General features: G+C 37.4%; 3 protein-coding genes and 1 long non-coding RNA gene across 6 annotated transcripts in view; 1 reads left to right on the top strand and 3 right to left on the bottom strand.

The window, feature by feature from the left end:
* Window positions 1–1,561: 1,561 nt before the first annotated feature.
* Ppcdc (phosphopantothenoylcysteine decarboxylase) lies at window positions 1,562–7,827 on the bottom strand. The gene is made up of 3 exons (XM_073990121.1): window positions 7,695–7,827; window positions 7,420–7,623; window positions 1,562–2,455 (listed from the first exon to the last, which is right to left on the bottom strand). The coding sequence occupies exons 1-3, from the start codon at window positions 7,803–7,805 to the stop codon at window positions 2,198–2,200; spliced, it is 573 nt and encodes a 190-aa protein (XP_073846222.1). The 5' UTR covers window positions 7,806–7,827; the 3' UTR covers window positions 1,562–2,197.
* LOC141405593 (cytochrome c oxidase assembly protein COX19) lies at window positions 7,695–8,119 on the bottom strand. The gene has a single exon (XM_073990127.1). It carries the CDS (start codon window positions 8,117–8,119, stop codon window positions 7,832–7,834), a length of 288 nt encoding a protein of 95 aa, XP_073846228.1. The 3' UTR covers window positions 7,695–7,831.
* A 5,783-nt stretch (window positions 8,120–13,902) lies between these two features.
* On the top strand, window positions 13,903–16,858 carry LOC141405594 (uncharacterized). The gene is made up of 2 exons (XR_012413234.1): window positions 13,903–14,294; window positions 14,361–16,858. It is a non-coding gene; the product is annotated as an uncharacterized lncRNA (long non-coding RNA).
* The window catches only part of Pcf11 (Pcf11 cleavage and polyadenylation factor subunit), a 52,001-nt gene continuing 48,824 nt past the window's right edge, over window positions 16,737–19,913 (bottom strand). For all 3 annotated transcript variants that reach the window (XM_073990103.1, XM_073990102.1, XM_073990101.1), the window contains exons 12-13: window positions 18,479–18,865; window positions 16,737–18,411 (exon numbers count right to left, since the gene is read on the bottom strand). In XM_073990103.1, the coding sequence (XP_073846204.1) occupies window positions 17,594–18,411; window positions 18,479–18,865 (1,205 nt within the window). In that variant the 3' untranslated portion in view covers window positions 16,737–17,593. The remainder of the gene's footprint in view (window positions 18,412–18,478; window positions 18,866–19,913) is intronic.

Consider the following 19,913-nt stretch of genomic DNA (forward strand, 5'->3'; position numbering starts at 1 on the left):
CTTCAGAGGTATTTTATTTCCATATAAGACCCTTCAGTTGTGTTTTTACTGGTAGAAGAACCTACAAAAAATTATTTTCTATCCGTAGAAGACCCTTTAAAGGTGTCTTCTATCCAAAGAATACCCTTCAGAGTTGTTTTCATTTTATAAAATATCCTTCAAAAGTGTTGTATATCAATATAAGACCCTTCAGAGGTGCTTCTATTTATATAAGATCCTTCAGAAGTGCCTTATATCTATAGAAGACCCTTGAGAGATGTTTTCCCTTTAGAGGTATTTTCTTTCATATAAGGCCCTTTAGAGGGGTCTCCTATCCACAGAAGGCCACTTAAAGTTGTTTTCTGATTATGTAAGACCCTTTAGAAATGTAACTATCCATAGGAGACCCTTGAGAAGTGTCTTCTATCCCTAGAAGACTCATCAGAATTGTTCAATTTCTATACAAGAATCTTCAGAGGTATTTTATTTCCATATAAGACCCTTCAGATATGTTTTTACCGGTAGAAGAACCTCCAAAAGTGTTTTCTATCCGTAGAAAACACTTTAAAGGTGTCTTCTATCCAAAGAAGACCCTTCAGATGTGTTGTGTATCAATATAGGACCCTTCAGAAGTGCTTATATTTATGTAAGACTCTTCAGAGGTGCTTCTATTTATGTAAGACCCTTCAGAAGTGCCTTATATCCATAGAAGACCCTTAAGAGATGTTTTCTATCCATATGAGACACCTCATCCACATAGAAGACTTTTCAGAGGTATTTTTTTTTTTTCATATAACATCCTTCAGAGGTGCTTCTATTTATGTAAGGCCTTTCAGAGGTGTCGTTTAATAAATTTCGGTTTTGTGCCCCCAAAGTTTCTTTAAGCAATCTACCTTCGTAAATTTTTCTTTAATGCTTCAACTTTCGAGAACCAAGTAGATGTCTCGAGGTTGCCCACAAATAACCTATCTTTGGGCACTTTCCGGTATGTGTCCCCAAAATATATATAGACTTATATGTGTCCTCAATATTTCATCAACAAATCTAATGACCTGGGACCATCTTTCTGTAAACTTCCCTTTTTTAGATTCTGATCATTCACGGGGCCTTCCGGAAATAAATACTTCATGGCTAGGCATTTTTTCTAATTAAAAAAAAAAATCTAAAACGGATATATTCGTTATATATTTATGAATTTATATATTTCGTTCTTAACCTCACTTTAAAAATGAGAACTATTTTTTTTATTAAAAAAAAGATTTGTTAAACTTCTTTAAATTATATTTGGAAAATTTGTGTTTTATATAAAACAACATGTTTATATATAAAATACAACTAAAATAATTCATGTGGCATATGCCGAGAGACTCATTAATGCATTCTTCATTCACCATCGTTCATACCCAGATAATAACAAATGTTTATGTAAACATTAAAAACAAATAACAGCAACAAAAACACATAACCATTTCTCATCATAAAAATACTATAAAATGCAAAATGTTTTTATATATAATAATTATTAAGGGCTAATTAAAAAAAAGAAAAAAAAATATATGAATACAAATAAAAAAAATAAATCTGTAATAATAAATAGCAGCTCGAATTTTATTTGATTTATTAATTTAATTTATAGAATATAACAACTGTGTCTATTGTATATAAACAAAATGTATTTCATTTACACTCTCACACACCACAATACCCCCACATACACCCATACAAAAACAAAACACATGTAATTTATAAGAATAAAACAAACAAAAAATAAATAAATAAGAAAGCTTCGTTAAAACATAATAATACACTTTTTTTCTTCTTAAAAAAAAAAACAAAAGCAGACACACACACTTTTTTATTATTATCAATTAATTTAGCTGTTAAGTTCTCAACAATAATGATAAAATAAAAAAACAAAAACAAAAAAATGAAACGTGTTGTATTATGAAAAAAAAAAACAAATAAAAAATAAATTATAAAAAATGCTATGATACACATAATTATAGAAGATACACAAACAAACCTTACAACAACAACAAAAAACAAGTAATAAATACACTATAAAAATTCACTACGTACATATGTTTAGAAATAAATAGTTATATTGACTAAAAAGGACATTATAAAAACGAAATAAATTACAAAAAATTAAATACTTTTGTTGTTGGTGTTTTTTCTTCAAGGGTACATTTTTTTATTATCTTGTTTTTTTTATTATTTACAATGAACGGAATTTTAATAAAATATGATCAATGATAGTATCTACCTCGGCCATAGCACCATTACCCGTATCGCCACACATTAATGTTTTAGACACCGTTGGAACTTCATGATAACCCCATGATTTCAATTTATTAATATGCTCCCCGGTTACGGGATGATCAAACATCCGGGTATTCATGGCTGGACAAAAGAGCAGAGGTTTTGCGAAATCCCAAGCACGCACCACACACAGTAGTAAATTGTCGCAGAGACCCTGAAAAAAATATATGGAAGGAAATTATTTCCAGAATATAATAATGGACATAGCTAAAAAGGACCCTTTGAAGATTGCTCCTAACTTTATTCAATATACAAATGGATCTACTTCTTAAGCGGCAGCTTTGTTGTCGGTGTCCCAAACGTTTGGTTAGGCAGTTCACGATCGATAGCTTTTTCGAAGATGTCCCCGAAATTTGTGATCTATAACCATAGAAGACCCTTCAGATGTGTCTTCTGTCAATAGAAGACCCTTCACATGAGTCGTCTGGCAATAGAAGGCCCTTGGAGGTACATTCTATCCATAGAATTCTCTGAAAAGGTTTTTATGGTATGCCTCCTATGTATAGGAAGATGTCTTTTATCCATTGAAGATCATTCATAGGTGTCCATAGAAGGCTCTTTAGAGGTGTTTTCTATCGACAGAAGACTCTTCAGAGGTGTCTTATATCCGTTCAAGGGTGTCCCTTATTCATATAAGAGCTTCAGGGATATCTACCCTTCAGAGGTCGTGTTTTCTAGCCATAGAAGACCGTTCAGAAGTGTCTTCGATCCATAGAGGAACCTTCAGAGGGGCCTTTAGCCAATAAAAAAACCCTTCAGACGTGTAATCTATCCATAGAAGACCCTTCAGTATATGTCTTCTATGCACAGAAGACCCTTCAGTATGTGTCTTCTATGCACAGAAGACCCTTCAGTATGTGTCTTCTATGCACAGAAGACCCTTCTGAAATGTCTTCAGTGCACAGAAGACTCTTCAGAGGTGTCTTCTATTTATGGAAGACCCTTCAGAAGTGTCTTCTATCCATTGAAGACTCTTCAGTGGTTTCTTCAAGCTATAGAATACTATTCAGATACGTATTCTATCTACAGAAGACCCTTCGGAGGTGTCTTACATGAACAGAAGACTCTTCAGAGGTGTCTTCTATCCATAGAAGATTCCCCTTATTTTCATAGAAGACTCTTCAGAGGTGTCTTCTATCCATAGAACGCTCTTCAGGAGTATTTTATTTTCAAAGAAGACGCTTCAGAGATATATCCTATACTATACAAACAAAAGACCCTCAGAGGAGACTTGTACCCATAAAAAAAATTTCAGAGATGTCTTCCGTCTATAAAAGACTCAGGAGGTGTGTTCTATCTATAGAAGACTTTTGGTGGTGTCTTCTACCCATAAAAGGCCACTCAGAGCTATCTTCTATCTCTCTGCAGAGGTGTCTTCTATCTCTCTGCAGAGGTGCCTTCTATCTCTCTGCAGAGGTGTCTTTTATCCATAGAGAATCCTTCAGAGGATTTTTCGGATGTGTCTTCTATCCATACACGACTTTTTAGAGGTGTCTTGTGTGCATAGAAGACCCTTCAGAGGCGTCTTCAGTCCATAAAATACCCTCCAGAGGCGTCTTCTATCGATAAAAGACGTCTCAGAGGTGCCTTCGACCCGTAAAATACCCTTCATAGGTGTCTTCTGTCCATAGAAGAGCCTTCAGAGGTGTCTTCAATCCATAAAATACTTTTTAGAAGTGTCTTGTATGCATGCAAGACCCTTCAAAAGTTTCTTCTTTCCACAAAGGCCCTTCAGAGTTGCCCTTAATCCATAGAAGGCCCTTCAGACTTGTCTTAAATCCATAAAATACCCTTCAGAGGTGTCTTCGACCCATAAAATACCCTCAGATGCGTCTTCCATTTATTAAAGACCTTTCAGAGGCGTCTTCAGTCCACAAAATACCCTCCAGAGGCGTCTTCTATAGACAGAAGACACTTCAGAGGCGTCTTCAGTCCATAAAATACCTTCCAGAGCCGCCTTCTATCGATAAAAGACGCTTCAGAGGTGTCTTCGACCCGTAAAATACCCTTCATAGGTGCCTTCTGTCGATAGAAGAGCCTTCAGAGGTGTTTTCTATTCATAAAATACTTTTTAGAAGTGTCCAGAGGCGTCTTCTATAGACAGAAGACACTTCAGAGGCGTCTTCAGTCCATAAAATGCCTTCCAGAAGACCCTTCTATCGATACATGTCCCTTCAGAGGCGTCTTCAGTCCATAAAATACCCTTCAGATGCGTCTTATATCCATTAAAGACCTTTCAGAGGTGTTTTCGGTCCATAAAATACCCTCCAGAGGCGTCTTTTATCGATAAAAGACGCTTCAGAGGTGTCTTCGACCCGTAAAATACCCTTCATAGGTGCCTTCTGTCGATAGAAGAGCCTTCAGAGGTGTCTTCTATTCATAAAATACTTTTTAGAAGTGTCTTGTATGCATAGAAGACCCTTCAGAGGTTTCTTCTTTCCACAAAGGCCCTTCAGAGTTGTTTTCAATCCATTGAAGGCCCTTCAGACGTGTCTTAAATCCATAAAATACCCTTCAAAGGAGTCTTCGACCCATAAAATACCCTTCAGATGCGTCTTCCATCCATTAAAGACTTTTCAAAGGCCTCTTCAGTCCTCAAAATACCCTCCAGAGGCGTCTTCTATCAACAGAAGACACTTCAGAGGCGTCTTCAGTCCATAAAATACCTTCCAGAAGACCCTTCTATCGATACATGTCCCTTCAGAGGCGTTTTCAGTCCATAAAATACCCTTCAGATGCGACTTATATTAATTAAAGACCTTTCAGAGTCGTTTTCGGTCCATAAAATACCCTCCAGAGGCGTCTTCTATCGATAAAAGACGCTTCAGAGGTGTCTTCGACCCATAAAATACCCTTCATAGGTGTCTTCTGTCGATAGAAGAGCCTTCAGAGGTGTCTTCTATCCATAAAATACTTTTTAGAAGTGTCTTGTATGCATAGAAGACCCTTCAGAGGTTTCTTCTTTCCACAAAGGGCCTTCAGAGTGGTCTTCAATTCATAAAAGGCCCTTCAGACGTGTCTTAAATCCATAAAATACCCTTCAGTGGTGTCTTCGACCCATAAAATACCCTTCAGATGCGTTTTTCATTCATTAAAGACCATTCAGAGGCGTCTTCAGTCCACAAAATACCCTCCAGAGGCGTCTTCTATAGACAGAAGACACTTCAGAGGCGTCTTCAGTCCATAAAATACCTTCCAGAAGACCCTTCTATCGATACAAGACCCTTCAGAGGCGTCTTAAAGACCTTTCAGAGGCGTTTTCAGTCCATAAAATACCCTTCATAGGTGTCTTCTGTCGATAGAAGAGCCTTCAGAGGTGTCTTCTATCCATAAAATACTTTTTAGAAGTGTCTTGTATGCATAGAAGACCCTTCAGAGGTTTCTTCTTTCCACAAAGGCCCTTCAAAATTGTCTTCAATCCATTGAAGGCCCTTCAGACGTGTCTTAAATCCATAAAATACCCTTCAAAGGAGTCTTCGACCCATAAAATACCCTTCAGATGCGTCTTTCATCCATTAAAGACCTTTCAGAGGCGTCTTCAGCCACAAAATACCCTCCAGAGGCGTCTTCTATAGACAGAAGACACTTCAGAGGCGTCTTCAGTCCATAAAATACCTTCCAGAAGACCCTTATATCGATACAAGACCCTTCAGAGGCGTCTGAAAGACCTTTCAGAGGCGTTTTCAGTCCATAAAATACCCTTCATAGGTGTCTTCTGTCGATAGAAGAGCCTTCAGAGGTGTCTTCTATCCATAAAATACCCTTCAGATGCGTCTTCCATTCATTAAAGACCTTTCAGAGGCGTCTTCAGTGCACAAAATACCCTCCAGAGGCGTCTTCTATAAACAGAAGACACTTCAGAGGCGTCTTCAGTCCATAAAATACCTTCCAGAAGATCCTTCTATCGATACAAGACCCTTCAGAGGTGTCTTCTATCCATAAAATACCCTTCAGATACGTCTTCCATTCACTAAAGACCTTTCAGAGGCGTCTTCAGTCCACAAAATACCCTCCAGAGGCGTCTTCTATCGACAGAAGACACTTCAGAGGCGTCTTCAGTCCATAAAATACCTTCCAGAAGGCCCTTCTATCGATACATGTCCCGGTCCATAAAATACCTTCCAGAGCGTCTTCTATCTATAAAAGACGCTTCAGAGGTGTATTCGACCCGTAAAATACCCTTCATAGGTGTCTTCAGTCGATAGAAGAGCCTTCAGAGGTGTCTTCTATCCATAAAATACTTTTTAGAAGTGTCTTGTATGCATAGAAGACCCTTCAGAGGTTTCTTCTTTCCACAAAGTCTCTTCAATCCATAAAAGGCCCTTCAGACGTGTCTTAAATCCATAAAATACCCCTCAGTGGTGTCTTCGACCCATAAAATACCCCTCAGATGAGTCTTCCATTCATTAAAGACCTTTCAGAGGCGTTTTCAGTCCACAAAATACCCTCCAGAGGCGTCTTCTATAGACAGAAGACACTTTAGAGGCGTCTTCAGTCCATAAAATACCTTCCAGAAGACCCTTAAGAGGCGTCTTAAAGAGCTTTCAGAAGCGTTTTCAGTCCATAAAATACTCTTCAGAGGCGTCTTCTATCGATAAAAGACCCTTCAGAGGTGTCTTCGACCCATAAAATACCCTTCATAGGTCTCTTCTATCCAAAAGAGACCTTTCTATTCCTGTCTATAAGAACTCTTCAGATTGAAAGCTATATCCTGTACATAAACTGGGTATTTTAACAACAGAAGGTTCTACAGGTTGCAGAATTCTTGAGTCTGGATACAGAGGAACTTGATAACTGAAATAATACACGAACGAACATATATGCGTTGCTACAACAACAATATGTACAAGACCCTTCGAAGAGATCTATCAATTGAAGATCACTATAGATATAGAAGGGTCGTCAAAGAGGTATTTCATCTAAACTTGGCATTTGAAGAATTAAGAACTCTTATAAAAGTTATATTGTTGAGGAAACCATCTTTAGAAATCCCCATTTGGATTATCCAAAATTTAACCCTGCGTACACCCAGAAATATGCCTTTATTATGATGTGATGTAAGAGTTTTAGTTGAAATGGAGATAAAATATGTCGACAATTGTTTGCGCCATTACTTACCACAGCAATTTTCGCCAATGAATTTGCACTTAGCGGTGCTATGACCAGCATATCAGCCCATTTCCCCAAATCTATGTGTACAACAGGATCACCACGTTTATTCCAGGCATTCCATTCACATTGGTCATCTAATATTTGAACGTTATCGGGTAATTGGGAATTTTCCACAAAATGTTTTGCATGCTCTGTTAAAATTACTTTTATCTGGAAGATAAACGGGGCAAGTTATTAGAAACACAATAACCTTTTAAAACCTAAACCATAACAGAACTTACATTAAAATCATATTCCGTATCTAGTTTTTGTAGTTTCTCAATTAGCAGTGGTAACTTAATGGTGGCTACACTAGCTGTGCAGGCGAGAAGTAGATTCTTGGAAGTTTTCATGTTATTGGTTGGTTGGGGGGGGGGGTCTAGTTTCGCGGCGTCGTTGTCGTCGTACTCTTCTCCTGTTTTGTTGTTGTATCTTCAAATCCTAATCTTGACCATTCAGCCTTTTCCATAAGTTCATTTTGCATCCGACAATTCAAATATTCTTGAGCTTCTTTGCGACACTGTGAACTTTGGTCGTCACTTTGATGTAAACAACGCATATAAAGCAAATAGTATTTTTTGCAAAGACCTTCGTGATCTAAAGGAAAGCTGCCTTTTTCTGGTGCGGTGGGTATGAACTTTGATTGATTGAAGGTATTTGAAGTCATTCCGAAAAGAAGATTTCACAATGTAATGTTTTTAATGTTTTGACCGCTTTCGCTTTTAGGTTAGATATCAGCTGTTCAACCAACGAACGAGTGATAGGAACAAAATGTAGTGCGATAAGAAGAATGGTGGAACAAAACAAAAAACCCCAAAAATAGATTATTAAGTGGTTTGGCAACACATTGTTTTGTTTTCAACCGAAAATATAACAAATTTATCTCTGTGGTTTATGATTCGTGGTGTTTTGCTTTCACTAAACCAGTAAAAAAATGCGTACCGACATTTTGGAAGTCAGTATCAATGCATCTTCGTCGAAGTTCACATTAGCTTTGTTCCTTTACGTTAAAGTTTCTTCAAGTTGTACCATTTTACCATTTTTAACTCGGAAAGCGTTCCTTAACCCCAAAAAGTAGTAAAACAGAAAGCAATTTTTAAGAGAGTGCGAGAGGAGAGCCAGTATGGCTTTCTCTTTTGCTACTTTCTGCTCGACAAATTTCGTTGTGTAAAAAGGGGAAAAACCTGTCAAACTGCTGATTTGACATTTATTTGAAAATTAAGGCAAAAAGAAAAGAGAAAACTACGCGCTTTGTCAAAGCAAAATAAAAAGAAATAAAATAAAATAATAAAAATTTAATCCAGTGAAATTAAAAAAAAAATAAAAAACAGTGAAATTTTTTTTGTTTGTTATTTTTTTTTTAAGCAGCCATGTTTGTTTTTTGACATTGCTGCCAGATCTTGATACAATAAGAAGGTAGCATTATCAGCCCAGCTGATGGTAACATATGACTTTCCCAATACAATAGTTCACCGGAGATGACTTTCCCAATACAAAAGTTCACCGGAGATGACTTTCCCAATACAAAAGTTCACCGGAGATGACTTTCCCAATACAAAAGTTCACCGGAGATGACTTTCCCAATACAAAAGTTCACCGGAGATGACTTTCCCAATACAAAAGTTCACCGGAGATGACTTTCCCAATACAAAAGTTCACCGGAGATGACTTTCCCAATACAAAAGTTCACCGGAGATGACTTTCTCAATACAAAAGTTCACCGGAGATGACTTTTCCAATACAAAAGTTCACCGGAGATGACTTTCCCAATACAAAAGTTCACCGGAGATGACTTTTCCCATACAAAAGTTCACCGGAGATGATTTTTTCCATACAAAAGTTCACCGGGCATGACTTTCCCAATACAAAAGTTCACCGGGCATGACTTTCCCAATACAAAAGTTCACCGGAGATGACTTTCCCCATACAAAAGTTCTCCGGAGATGACTTTCCCAATACAAAAGTGCACCGGGCATGACTTTCCCAATACAAAAGTTCACCGGAGATGACTTTCCCAATGCAAAAGTTCACCGGAGATGACTTTCCCAATACAAAAGTTCACCGGAGATGACTTTCCCAATACAAAAGTTCACCGGAGATGACTTTCCCAATACAAAAGTTCACCGGAGATGACTTTCCCAATACAAAAGTTCACCGGAGATGACTTTCCCAATACAAAAGTTCACCGGAGATGACTTTCCCAATACAAAAGTTCACCGGAGATGACTTTCTCAATACAAAAGTTCACCGGAGATGACTTTTCCAATACAAAAGTTCACCGGAGATGACTTTCCCAATACAAAAGTTCACCGGAGATGACTTTTCCCATACAAAAGTTCACCGGAGATGATTTTTTCCATACAAAAGTTCACCGGGCATGACTTTCCCAATACAAAAGTTCACCGGGCATGACTTTCCCAATACAAAAGTTCACCGGAGATGACTTTCCCCATACAAAAGTTCTCCGGAGATGACTTTCCCAATACAAAAGTGCACCGGGCATGACTTTCCCAATACAAAAGTTCACCGGAGATGACTTTCCCAATGCAAAAGTTCACCGGAGATGACTTTCCCAATACAAAAGTTCACCGGAGATGACTTTCCCAATACAAAAGTTCACCGGAGATGACTTTCCCAATACAAAAGTTCACCGGGCATGACTTTCCCAATACAATTGCATTGAATTTATGTCAAATTTTGACATCTTATTTTACCAAAAACGGCAGTTGCTGCTACCTTCTTATTGTATCATGTGCCAGATCTACTATTTTTCCGTTTCTTTACGTGTGTGCAAAACTTACGTAAGAGCAATTTTCACAGTTTTCTGAGAGAAGAGAGAACTTCTCTCTTTTGCTACTTTTACTATTAAAGAAGTAAAGGAACAAAGCTATTAGAAACATACACATTTATAAAGTGGTAAAAGTCGTAAAAGTTGTAAAAGTCGTAAACGATTTTAATATAAATTTTGTGTACGGGAACGCAAAATTTGTAAAAGTGTTAAAAATTGTAAAAACTTTTTAGTTATGGAACAGAGCTATTGAAACACTTGTTCACATCATGGTGGAAAAAAGGTGTTACATCAAATCATGTCAGACGTCAAATTTGCTCGCAATAATGCATTACTGTGAATTGCTTGTTTACATTTTGTATGTGATTTTATTCACAATAACGCATTTTGACAACTGGTATGAAGATCAGCTGTTTTTGGCGTTACACCTTATTATTCCACCATGATCAAATCATGTCAAACGTCAAATTTGCTCGCAATAATGCATTACTGTGAATTGCTTGTTTACATTTTGAATGTGTTTTTATTCACAATAATGAATTTTGACAGCTAGTGTGATAACCAGCTGTTTTTGCCGCTGTACCTGTATTATTGTGCCATGGTACACAAGTACTGTAGAAGTATCCTTTCCATGGTGGAATAATAAGGTGTAACACCAAAAACAGCTGATCTTCATACCAGTTGTCAAAATGCGTTATTGTGAATAAAATCACATACAAAATGTAAACAAGCAATTCACAGTAATGCATTATTGTGAGCAAATTTGACGTTTGACATGATTTGATGTAACACCTTCTTATTCCACCGTGATCCTTTCTCTCAGTAGTGCAATTCTCTAACACATTTTCTGAGTTGCCGACAAAAATCATTAAACTTTTTTTGGTAAGTTAGCGGCAAGCTTGCGTTTTGTTGGTACATAACTCAAAAAATGAGTTAGAGAATCGCACTACAGATAGGGTCCGTTTTCCCGGTCCACACTAGAACACTAGAGTAATTGCACTGAAATTTTTGCATGAAATTTTGCGGGAAATACACACACTTCCTAGGTGTTTTCTATTTATGGAAGACACTTTAGAAGTGTCTTCTATCTATCGAAGTGCCTCAAGAGAGGCCCTCTATCTAAAAAGGTCAGAATTGGTGTTCTATCTGCAGATCATCTGGGATTTCGAATGGATATAGGACATCTCTGGATGTTTTTTTTTATAGAATTTGAATGTTCTTCTGTTGATAGAAGATTCCTCTCAAGGGGCTTCTATGGGTAGAATGCACCTATGGATTTCTATGCATTTAAGTGTTATGACCACGCTAGGTTTAAGTCGGCCATCCGACTAGCTATCGGTCTCAGGAGGTTCTCAACCCGCCAACCTAATTCTGGGTCTAACAAGAAATTTCATTATTTGATACACAAAGACACTACACAAAATACAACACGGAGAACATTATGTGGAACTTGGGCCCTTGGTGGTCAGACCCTCACACAGCCCCCCCATCCTTGGTCCACGAATCCATTTCTACTATTTACATGAACCCCACAAACTCCTTTTCCCTTACCTGCCTCTTACAACCTTTTTCCCTCCCAAATTAATAACACTACTCCATATTCATCTTAATTCACGTTTACTTATAACATAATTTTATTGAAAAAAAAAACATAAATATTATATAAGAGAACACAAAAAAAACATATATTTAGCTAGTCATTTCGATCAATATAAAGGTAAATTTACGTTACTCTGTAACTCAACGAATAGAACCTACACTCTGTCGAGATAGGGTTATGGGTCCAAATTTCCGACCCCGATTACTATACGTCACAGTTCAATCCCTAATTGAGCTCAGTTAGAGGTCTATACCTGTTGACTAGGACGCTTCAGTCCCATAAGCTATTATAATCCTACCCCTATCACTACGGTTGTAAAGTCCTTTACAAGTCTATTATAACGAATGATTCAAAAAAAAGTCGTTTATGAGAATCAAAAAAAATTAAGTAAAGTATACAAAATAATATAAAATTAATTACTAACAAAAGATAATGTCAAGTAAGTATAATAACGCAAACAAAAAAATTAAGAAAAACTATCTGATGGTTTTATCGTAAATCACCGATTTTCCACATGCGCCTAACTGACGACTTCAATTTGGTGATCATTAATCTTTAATTATGCCACTTTAGTCGTTTATTATAGTTTATACCAATTTCTGATGAAAAAAGCTTACTGGCATACAACTATCCTACAGCGTATAACACTGCTAGTTTCAACTGCTAGAACTGTCGTGGCTAGGTGTTTGGCGCAGCTACAAGTACTCAGCAGCTGGTATTTAGAACAGAGCTTTGGCTGATACAGGGTGTTTCCATAAAAATTTTAATCGGCAGCGATTGGCTAGTCGCTTTGCGTTTTCCGGCGGACGTATATTCTCAAAAATTTGAATCTTATAGATTAAAATAATATAAAGCCAATCACTTGCCGATCCAATTATACTCGTTCCACGATTACAAAGAATTAATGTGTTCAGTCCTACCTTAAGGCTGTTGTACTTAGCTATTATTTCCACTTTAAAGCTGTCAATGGTAATACGCTGATGACGACATTCTTCACCAACTGCTCGCTTATGGTTATCACTCGCTATCACTGTGCAAGAAATTTTCCTGTTAAATAGAACGTTAACATATTTTTGTTATTCAGTCCTATTATCAAACACTTTTCTCATCACAAACTCACTTTTCTTTTTCTTGCACCTTATCTAATCACAAGGAAAACTTCTTAAGCTTGAACAATTGTTAATTGTCTCTTTAAATTGTTACACGAAACTCGTCCACACCGGAATATATAAAAATGTTCTGGACGTTTTCCCATCGCATTTCTCTTTTATATGCAGACTTTCCCTGATTGCACTTTCTTCCAAAAATTCCCTAAATCATTAGTATTAGTGAAGACCTACAGTTTGCCCTTTTCCTCTAACTAGTTTTTGTTATTTTTTCCATACATTTACAGCCTGTTCATGTATGTCGACCGAAAGGTTTCTTGCGCTTCGGAAGTGGAAAAAAATCATTTTCTGTTCATGTAAACACCTTCAAAACGAAAATCTATGCGACCGACAAGCCATACGAAATAACACGTAAACGTACACTTTTCCATTAAATTTGGGTTTATGTATATCGAAAGGACTGTCTCTTATAGAAAGAGAATGTCAAAATCACTCACTTGCTTTGTAGCTGCCGAGTAGAACGTAAACTCGCGAATAACACCGAAAATCTTAAAACACATTTATGCAACACATTCTTGAAACAAAATAAAAATTTTACAGATACGTTTCAATGGCGCTTTCATTCATTATTTTGAAGAAATCAATTAAATAAAATAATTCAAAATACCGACACATTTTATTTTTCAAACAAAACAAATCACACATATTCCAATATTTGTATGTATGTGTGGATTTTGTTTTCATTTCTCATTTGGCTCTCATTTATAGAACATAGTTGTACAAATGTACATTCAAATTAGTAGTATTTCGCATAGGATACGTAACGGCTGTCGCACGATAGTTTGCGAAATACATGAACGCATTTTTAGACGGAAGCGAGTGACTGCTTTCCTTTCGTACAGGTTTCCGTGCGACATACATGAACAGGCGGTTAATTTGTTATTTTTTTCTGCCAGTCGGCCATACGCTATCATTCAGGGATGGAACATGACTACCCTGTACTTTTTAGTACCGACCAGGTGACAGCTATATATTGACAGCTGTTGATGTATTACGGACAATAGATCCCTATCAACGATAAATACATCAACATCAACATCACTTTAGCCCTTTGCCGAGGAAAAACAATACTTCTGAGGAAAAATCAGAGAAAAATACTACAAAAACCGTGTGGACCACGATACCCCAGAAACAGCAAGTCTCAAGAAGAAGAATTTGTTCACAAGTATCAGCACCATCGTAAGTGGGAAAGCAAATTTGATTAATGTGGAGTGTGTACGTCTGTGTGTTCTATTGTTTTGCATTGCGGCCGGTCATTCACAATAGAATACAATGTAACATGGACATGGTTTGTAAACATTATTATTAATTATTAATAATGTTGTATTAATGCCATTTATTTTATTTATTTTAGCCCGAACATTCATTTCGGTGGAAATTTTACTGAGGGGCTCTTCATCTGACTTGGACCTGCCTTGAATTAGTGGACAGCCAAATCATAAAACTCCCATTGGAATTTGTCATAAAGGGGTTGTTAACGTGGAGTGATCGATATTTTTATATACAACTAGAACTCCCCATATGATACTATCCTGCCAGCCGGCATCGTTTATAAGCTTTCCAAGATGCTCAATTTGCTTCAACAATCTTATCGTGTGCATTCATCAGCCTTAGCTGCCATCCCGCAACATAAGAAACCTCTTATATAGATAGAAGAGACCTCTGAAGGGTCTAAGAAGGACAAGAGGCCCCTGCAAAATTTCTGGTATGAATAGAAGACACCTCGTAAGATAGAAGAAACCTTTTTAGGTTCTTTTATTGTTAGGCGACACCTCTGAAAGGTCTTCTTTGTATAGAAGACACATGTAAAGGGTCTTCTATGTACAGAAAACACCTCTGAAAGGACTTCTATGTTTAGAAGACACATCTGAAGGATAGGATATACCTCTTGAGGATTTTCTATAGATAGAAGACACAATCTGGAGGGGCTTTTATGGATAGAAGACACCTCTGAAGGGTCTTTTATGTATAGTTGACACCTCTGAAGGGTCTTCTATGTATTGAAGACACCTCTGAACGGCCTTCTATGTACAGAAGACACCTCTGAAGGGTCTTCTATGTAGAGAAAACACTTCTGAAGGACTTTTATGTACAGAAGACATCTTTGAAGGGTCTTTTATGTATAGAAGACATTTCTGAAGGGTATTTTATGTACCAAAACACCTTTGAAAGGTCGTCTATGTTAAGAAGACACTTCTGAAGGATAGTAGATACCTCTTGAGGGTCTTCTATAGATAGAAGACACAATCTGAATGGTCCTTTATGGATATAAGATACCTCTGGAGGGCCTTCCATAGATGGAAGACTACTCTGAAGGGCCTTCTATGTACAGAAGACACCTCTGAAGGGTCTTTTATGTATAGAAGACACCTCTGAAGTGTCTTTTATGTACCGAAAGCGCCTCTGAAAGGACTTCTATGTTTAGAAGACACATCGGAAGGATAGGAAATACATCTTGAAGGTCTTCTATAGATAGAAGACACAATCTGGATGGTATTTTAGATATAGATGATACCTCTGGAGGGCCTTCTATAGATAAAAGACGCATCTGAAGGGTCTTCTATGTATTGAAGACAGCTCTGAAGGGTCTTTTATGTATAGAAGATCCCTCCTTCTATGCTTAGAAGACGTCTCTGACGGGTCTTCTATGGATAGAAAACGCCTATGAAAGATCTATGGGTAGAAGACATTTGTGAAGGATATTCTATATATATAGACCTCTGAATGATCTTTTATGTACAGAAGAAACTCTGAAGGGTCTTTAATAGGGATACCCCTGGAAGCCTTCTGTGACAAGAGACAACTCAGAAGGGCCTCATACGTATAGAAGCCCCCCATACCATTGCTATCGCAAACGATTCGTTTTCGAATGTTTTTCGATAGTTTTGCGGATATTTTGTTCGAAAACGACACACGAGAACGAATTAAAAACGATTCATTCGTCGCTCAGTTTGTGGCAGGAAAACCTTCGAATTCGAATATCGTTAATAATATTATTAGCGAATGAAAGATGATAGTTTTTGCGATAGTGGCGAAAAACATTTTTTGTGGAGTTTCTTGATGTTTCTGTTATGTACCTTTTCCGTTTTTATTTCTTTATGTTTGCGACTCGATATGTAACTGTTGATAAACATTGTTGTCTTGTGTTTGGCAACCTACCCATATGTTGTTTTTATCAACACTTATTGTCTACATTATACGTAGCATTTATATCGAAATTATTTGAAAAAAGCAAATGGGAATTTTTTACAAACAATATTAATTTTTTTTTTGAAAGAAAAAAATTTTCAAAGTAAAAAATGTTTCTCGAAACAATTTTTCTTGTGAAGAAAAAACATTCGCCAAATGTTCGAAAACGATATCGTTTTTAAACTTTTGACGAACAAAAGAACAACGTGCTTGTGTACACCCGAAAAACATTTGCCAATCCTTCGAATGTGATATCGTTTTCGAATGTTGTGCCGAACATTCGAATAATATCCGCACTTGGTATGGGGGGAGACACCTCTGAAGGGTCTTCTATGTATAGAATACACCTCTGAAGTGTCTGTATAGATCACTTGTTTGTTCAAGAGTCAAATCCAATTTTTATAGTTTTACAGCTGAGATGACGCCGAAGGATCTTTAAATCTTCGCTGCTCTCCCAAATAAATTACGAATTTCATTGGAGAAGTAAGAGGACATACAAACCTTATTAGATACAAGACCCACAAAAAAAGAATAATTGCCATTTGTTGTTATTGCAAGCCATTTAAGAATTGTTTATTGGATATATGTATGTATTTATTTATATGTATGTGTGGTGGTTACTACAATAAAAAAGAAGTAATGACAAAAAACTTAATTTTTAAATAATGAATTTTATTTATTAAAATATTTTTTTTCATTAGTATTTTTGTGGGAGTTTTTTTATTTTTATGTATATTTCTTTCTATATTTTTTATTTCTTTCTTTTGTTGTTGTAAATATATATAAATACGAAAAATGTATTATTTATGTATTTAGTTTTGTATTGCTCCGCGAGGAGTGCCTAACACAGTGGAAATCGTTCGCAGCGACTTCAGTTATATTGGGGAGTGTTGGGCCTTCCGTCTCCAAAAGACACAGAACAAACAAACAAAATGATGGGGGGAGGGTTATAAATTAAAATTACATTAAATGGGCTAAATTAGCTGACCGCAGGACGACCGTTATATAAATAAAAATAAATGTAAATTTAATTTAAATTAAAAAAAAATATGTTGCATGGGACAGAATTAAATATGTTGTAATTCCAAACACCTGATCACGCTCTGGATCAGGGCTGTTGTTTGTTGGATTTCTTCCATTAACTTAGAGACATGTGATACTAAATACTAATCAACGAATTGAAAAATAAAACTAGAAAAGTGAAGTTATTGTGTGTGGATGTAACAACAACAACAAGTAATAAATATATACAATTGGAATTCTACAGATGCCATCGTATTACAAATGGCAAGGACCAAAAAACACATTGGTGAGAGCGCGGGGATCCAAACCAATGTATTTTCTTTTCTGGTTGCTAAGAGTGGGGCGGGGAACGACGAGGCGGGTGGTGCAGCAATTTTACATTATGGAACAAAGTCCAGATGTTTCATTGCCACAAATCACCTTTTCCTTTTTCCTTAGGTTGGCTTTTTGTAGAGCCGGTTTCAATTCGTAGGTAATGGTTTCTTCCACGGGAGGCGGCGTTGGTGTGGTGGCAGGTGGTTTGGCGGGCACAATAACATTTGCTTGGGGTATAGTTCGACTTACAGTTGCAGTGGGACCATTGTTACCATAAATACTGCCTATAACCGATATGGTACTTACACTATTGTCACTAGCAGCAGCAATACCACCACTGCCCAGAGAGGCTATTGGATTGGAGTGCTCTTCATACATAGACCCCCCAGCCACTAAATTTGGGGCTATGGTTTGTGTACAAATGGTTGTTCCACCACCACACAAAACGGGTATGGTGGATATTGTGGGTATGTGATTGAATGACGACGTAGAGGAGGATGTTGCCGCCCCACCTGCCGTACCTAGGTTCCCTCTTGTTTGATCACCACCCAAATTATGTTTAGCTGCAGAGGATGCTGAACTATTACTACTACCACCAGTGCTATTGGGATTTACATTGTTCTTGGTAATATTTATTTTGATCTTATTAACTAAACTAGCCAAGGGCATTGTAGGTGCTAAGCCAACGGCAGATAGGTTATGTTCATCTCCCGCATCTATGTTGCCATCCATGGAAATATTTAAATCTGTTGCAGGTGGATTATCGCTTGTGGTTTCATTTTCTTCATTTACAACAGAGGGTGTTGAGGCGGGCCGTTCCTGTTGACCGGGAGACATGGCTGATGTGGAGGATTCAATTGTTTGGGTTTGAGTTTCTTCTGCAAAACATAGAAAAAAAACATTTAACTGGCTGTTATTTTCCTCCCACCAATAGCTCTAACTTACCACTGCTGTGTATGGAAATTTCCTCGGGTGCAATCAACACTGTACCCACATCTTCAAACCCATCATCTTCGTCTTCATCGGCATTTGGCTCTTCCTTTATTTTGATATTCATAAATGCCTCCTTGCCTAACTCGGGCAATTCCTTTTCCTCATAGGTATCCAAATCGGTGAAGGGTATATGTGGTTCTTGTATTTCAACATCAGATTCGGTTGTTTCATTCAGATCGCCATCATCATCTTCGTGTATATTACCCATTTGTTCACGTGTCACATTTGCCGGTACATATTCATCGTCATCATCATCAATCTCGGTAACGGATGGTTCTTCATTTGGCAAAACAATAACATCGTCATCCTCGTCTTCTGCCTTCGATAAAGATGGATCTTCTGGCAAGCGAATTGTGGGGAGGGGGGAAAGTTATAGAAATTAATTTAAAATAACAACAACAACAACAACAAAAAATGCAAAGATGTAATGGAAAGAGAGGAGAGTTTCTAACCAATCGTCTAATAAAAGATCTTCTGAAAAGTCCACCTCAAAAGAGTCTTCTGCGTATAGAAGACTCCTAGGATGTATCTTCTGTAGATAGAAGAGACCTGGGAAGAGTCAGTCTTCTTGGAGGGGACTTCTACAGATAGAAGAAGGCCCCGTTGATGGGCTTTTCGTTAGAAGACCCTCCGAAGTGTCTTCTATATTTAGAAGACCTTCCTAAGTGGTCTTGAAATATAAAATAACCTCCCAAGTGGCCTTCTAACTATAGAAAACACTCTCAAGGGGTCCTTAACCTTTAAGAGACCTTCCCAAGGGCCTTCTAAACTTAGAACACCCTTCCACCTGGTCTTCTATTTATGTAAGATACTGTCAAGACCTTCCTAAGTGGTATTGAAATATAAAATACCCTCCCAAGTGGTCTTCCGCATATGGAAGACTCTCGCAAGTGGCCTTCCATCTATAGAAGACCCTCGCATGTGGTCTTCTACTTATGGAAGACCATCCCAAGTGGTCTATCTTTATATGAACCTCGCACGAAGTCTTCGGCCAATAGAACACCCTCCACAAGGGGGTTTTTACCTACAGAACACCCTTCCAAGTGGTCTCTTATCTATAGAAGACACTCCCAAGGGGTCTCCTATCTATTGAAGACCAAGGGATATTGTACCTATAGAAGTGGTCTTCTATCTTTAGAAGACCCTCGCAAGAAGTCTTCGGACTATAGAAGACCCTCCCAAGTAGTCTTCTTCATATAGAACACCCTCCCAAAGGGTTTTTTATCTACAGAATACCCTCCAAGTGGTCTTCTATCTTTACAACAGTCTGCTGTCTATGAAGACCCTCCCAAGTGGTTTTCTACCAATAGAAGACCCTTCCAATTGGTGTCTTATCTATAGAAGACACCAGCATACAAAGGATACTCTACCTATAGGAGACCCTCCC

This window comes from Musca autumnalis, unplaced genomic scaffold (genome assembly GCF_047663935.1).
Source record: "Musca autumnalis isolate F117 unplaced genomic scaffold, ASM4766393v1 scaffold_5, whole genome shotgun sequence".
NCBI lineage: Eukaryota > Metazoa > Arthropoda > Insecta > Diptera > Muscidae > Musca > Musca autumnalis.

Bases quoted from the DNA above. Each gene is read 5' to 3' on its own strand.
- Ppcdc (XM_073990121.1), bottom strand. From the start codon at position 7,805: ATGAAAACTTCCAAGAATCTACTTCTCGCCTGCACAGCTAGTGTAGCC. The intron at 7,624-7,694 runs GTAAGTTCTGTT...TTTATCTTCCAG, and splicing joins ATACGGAATATGATTTTAAT to ATAAAAGTAATTTTAACAGA. The intron at 2,456-7,419 runs GTAAGTAATGGC...TATTTTTTTCAG, and splicing joins CATTGGCGAAAATTGCTGTG to GGTCTCTGCGACAATTTACT.
- LOC141405593 (XM_073990127.1), bottom strand. From the start codon at position 8,119: ATGACTTCAAATACCTTCAATCAATCAAAGTTCATACCCACCGCACCA.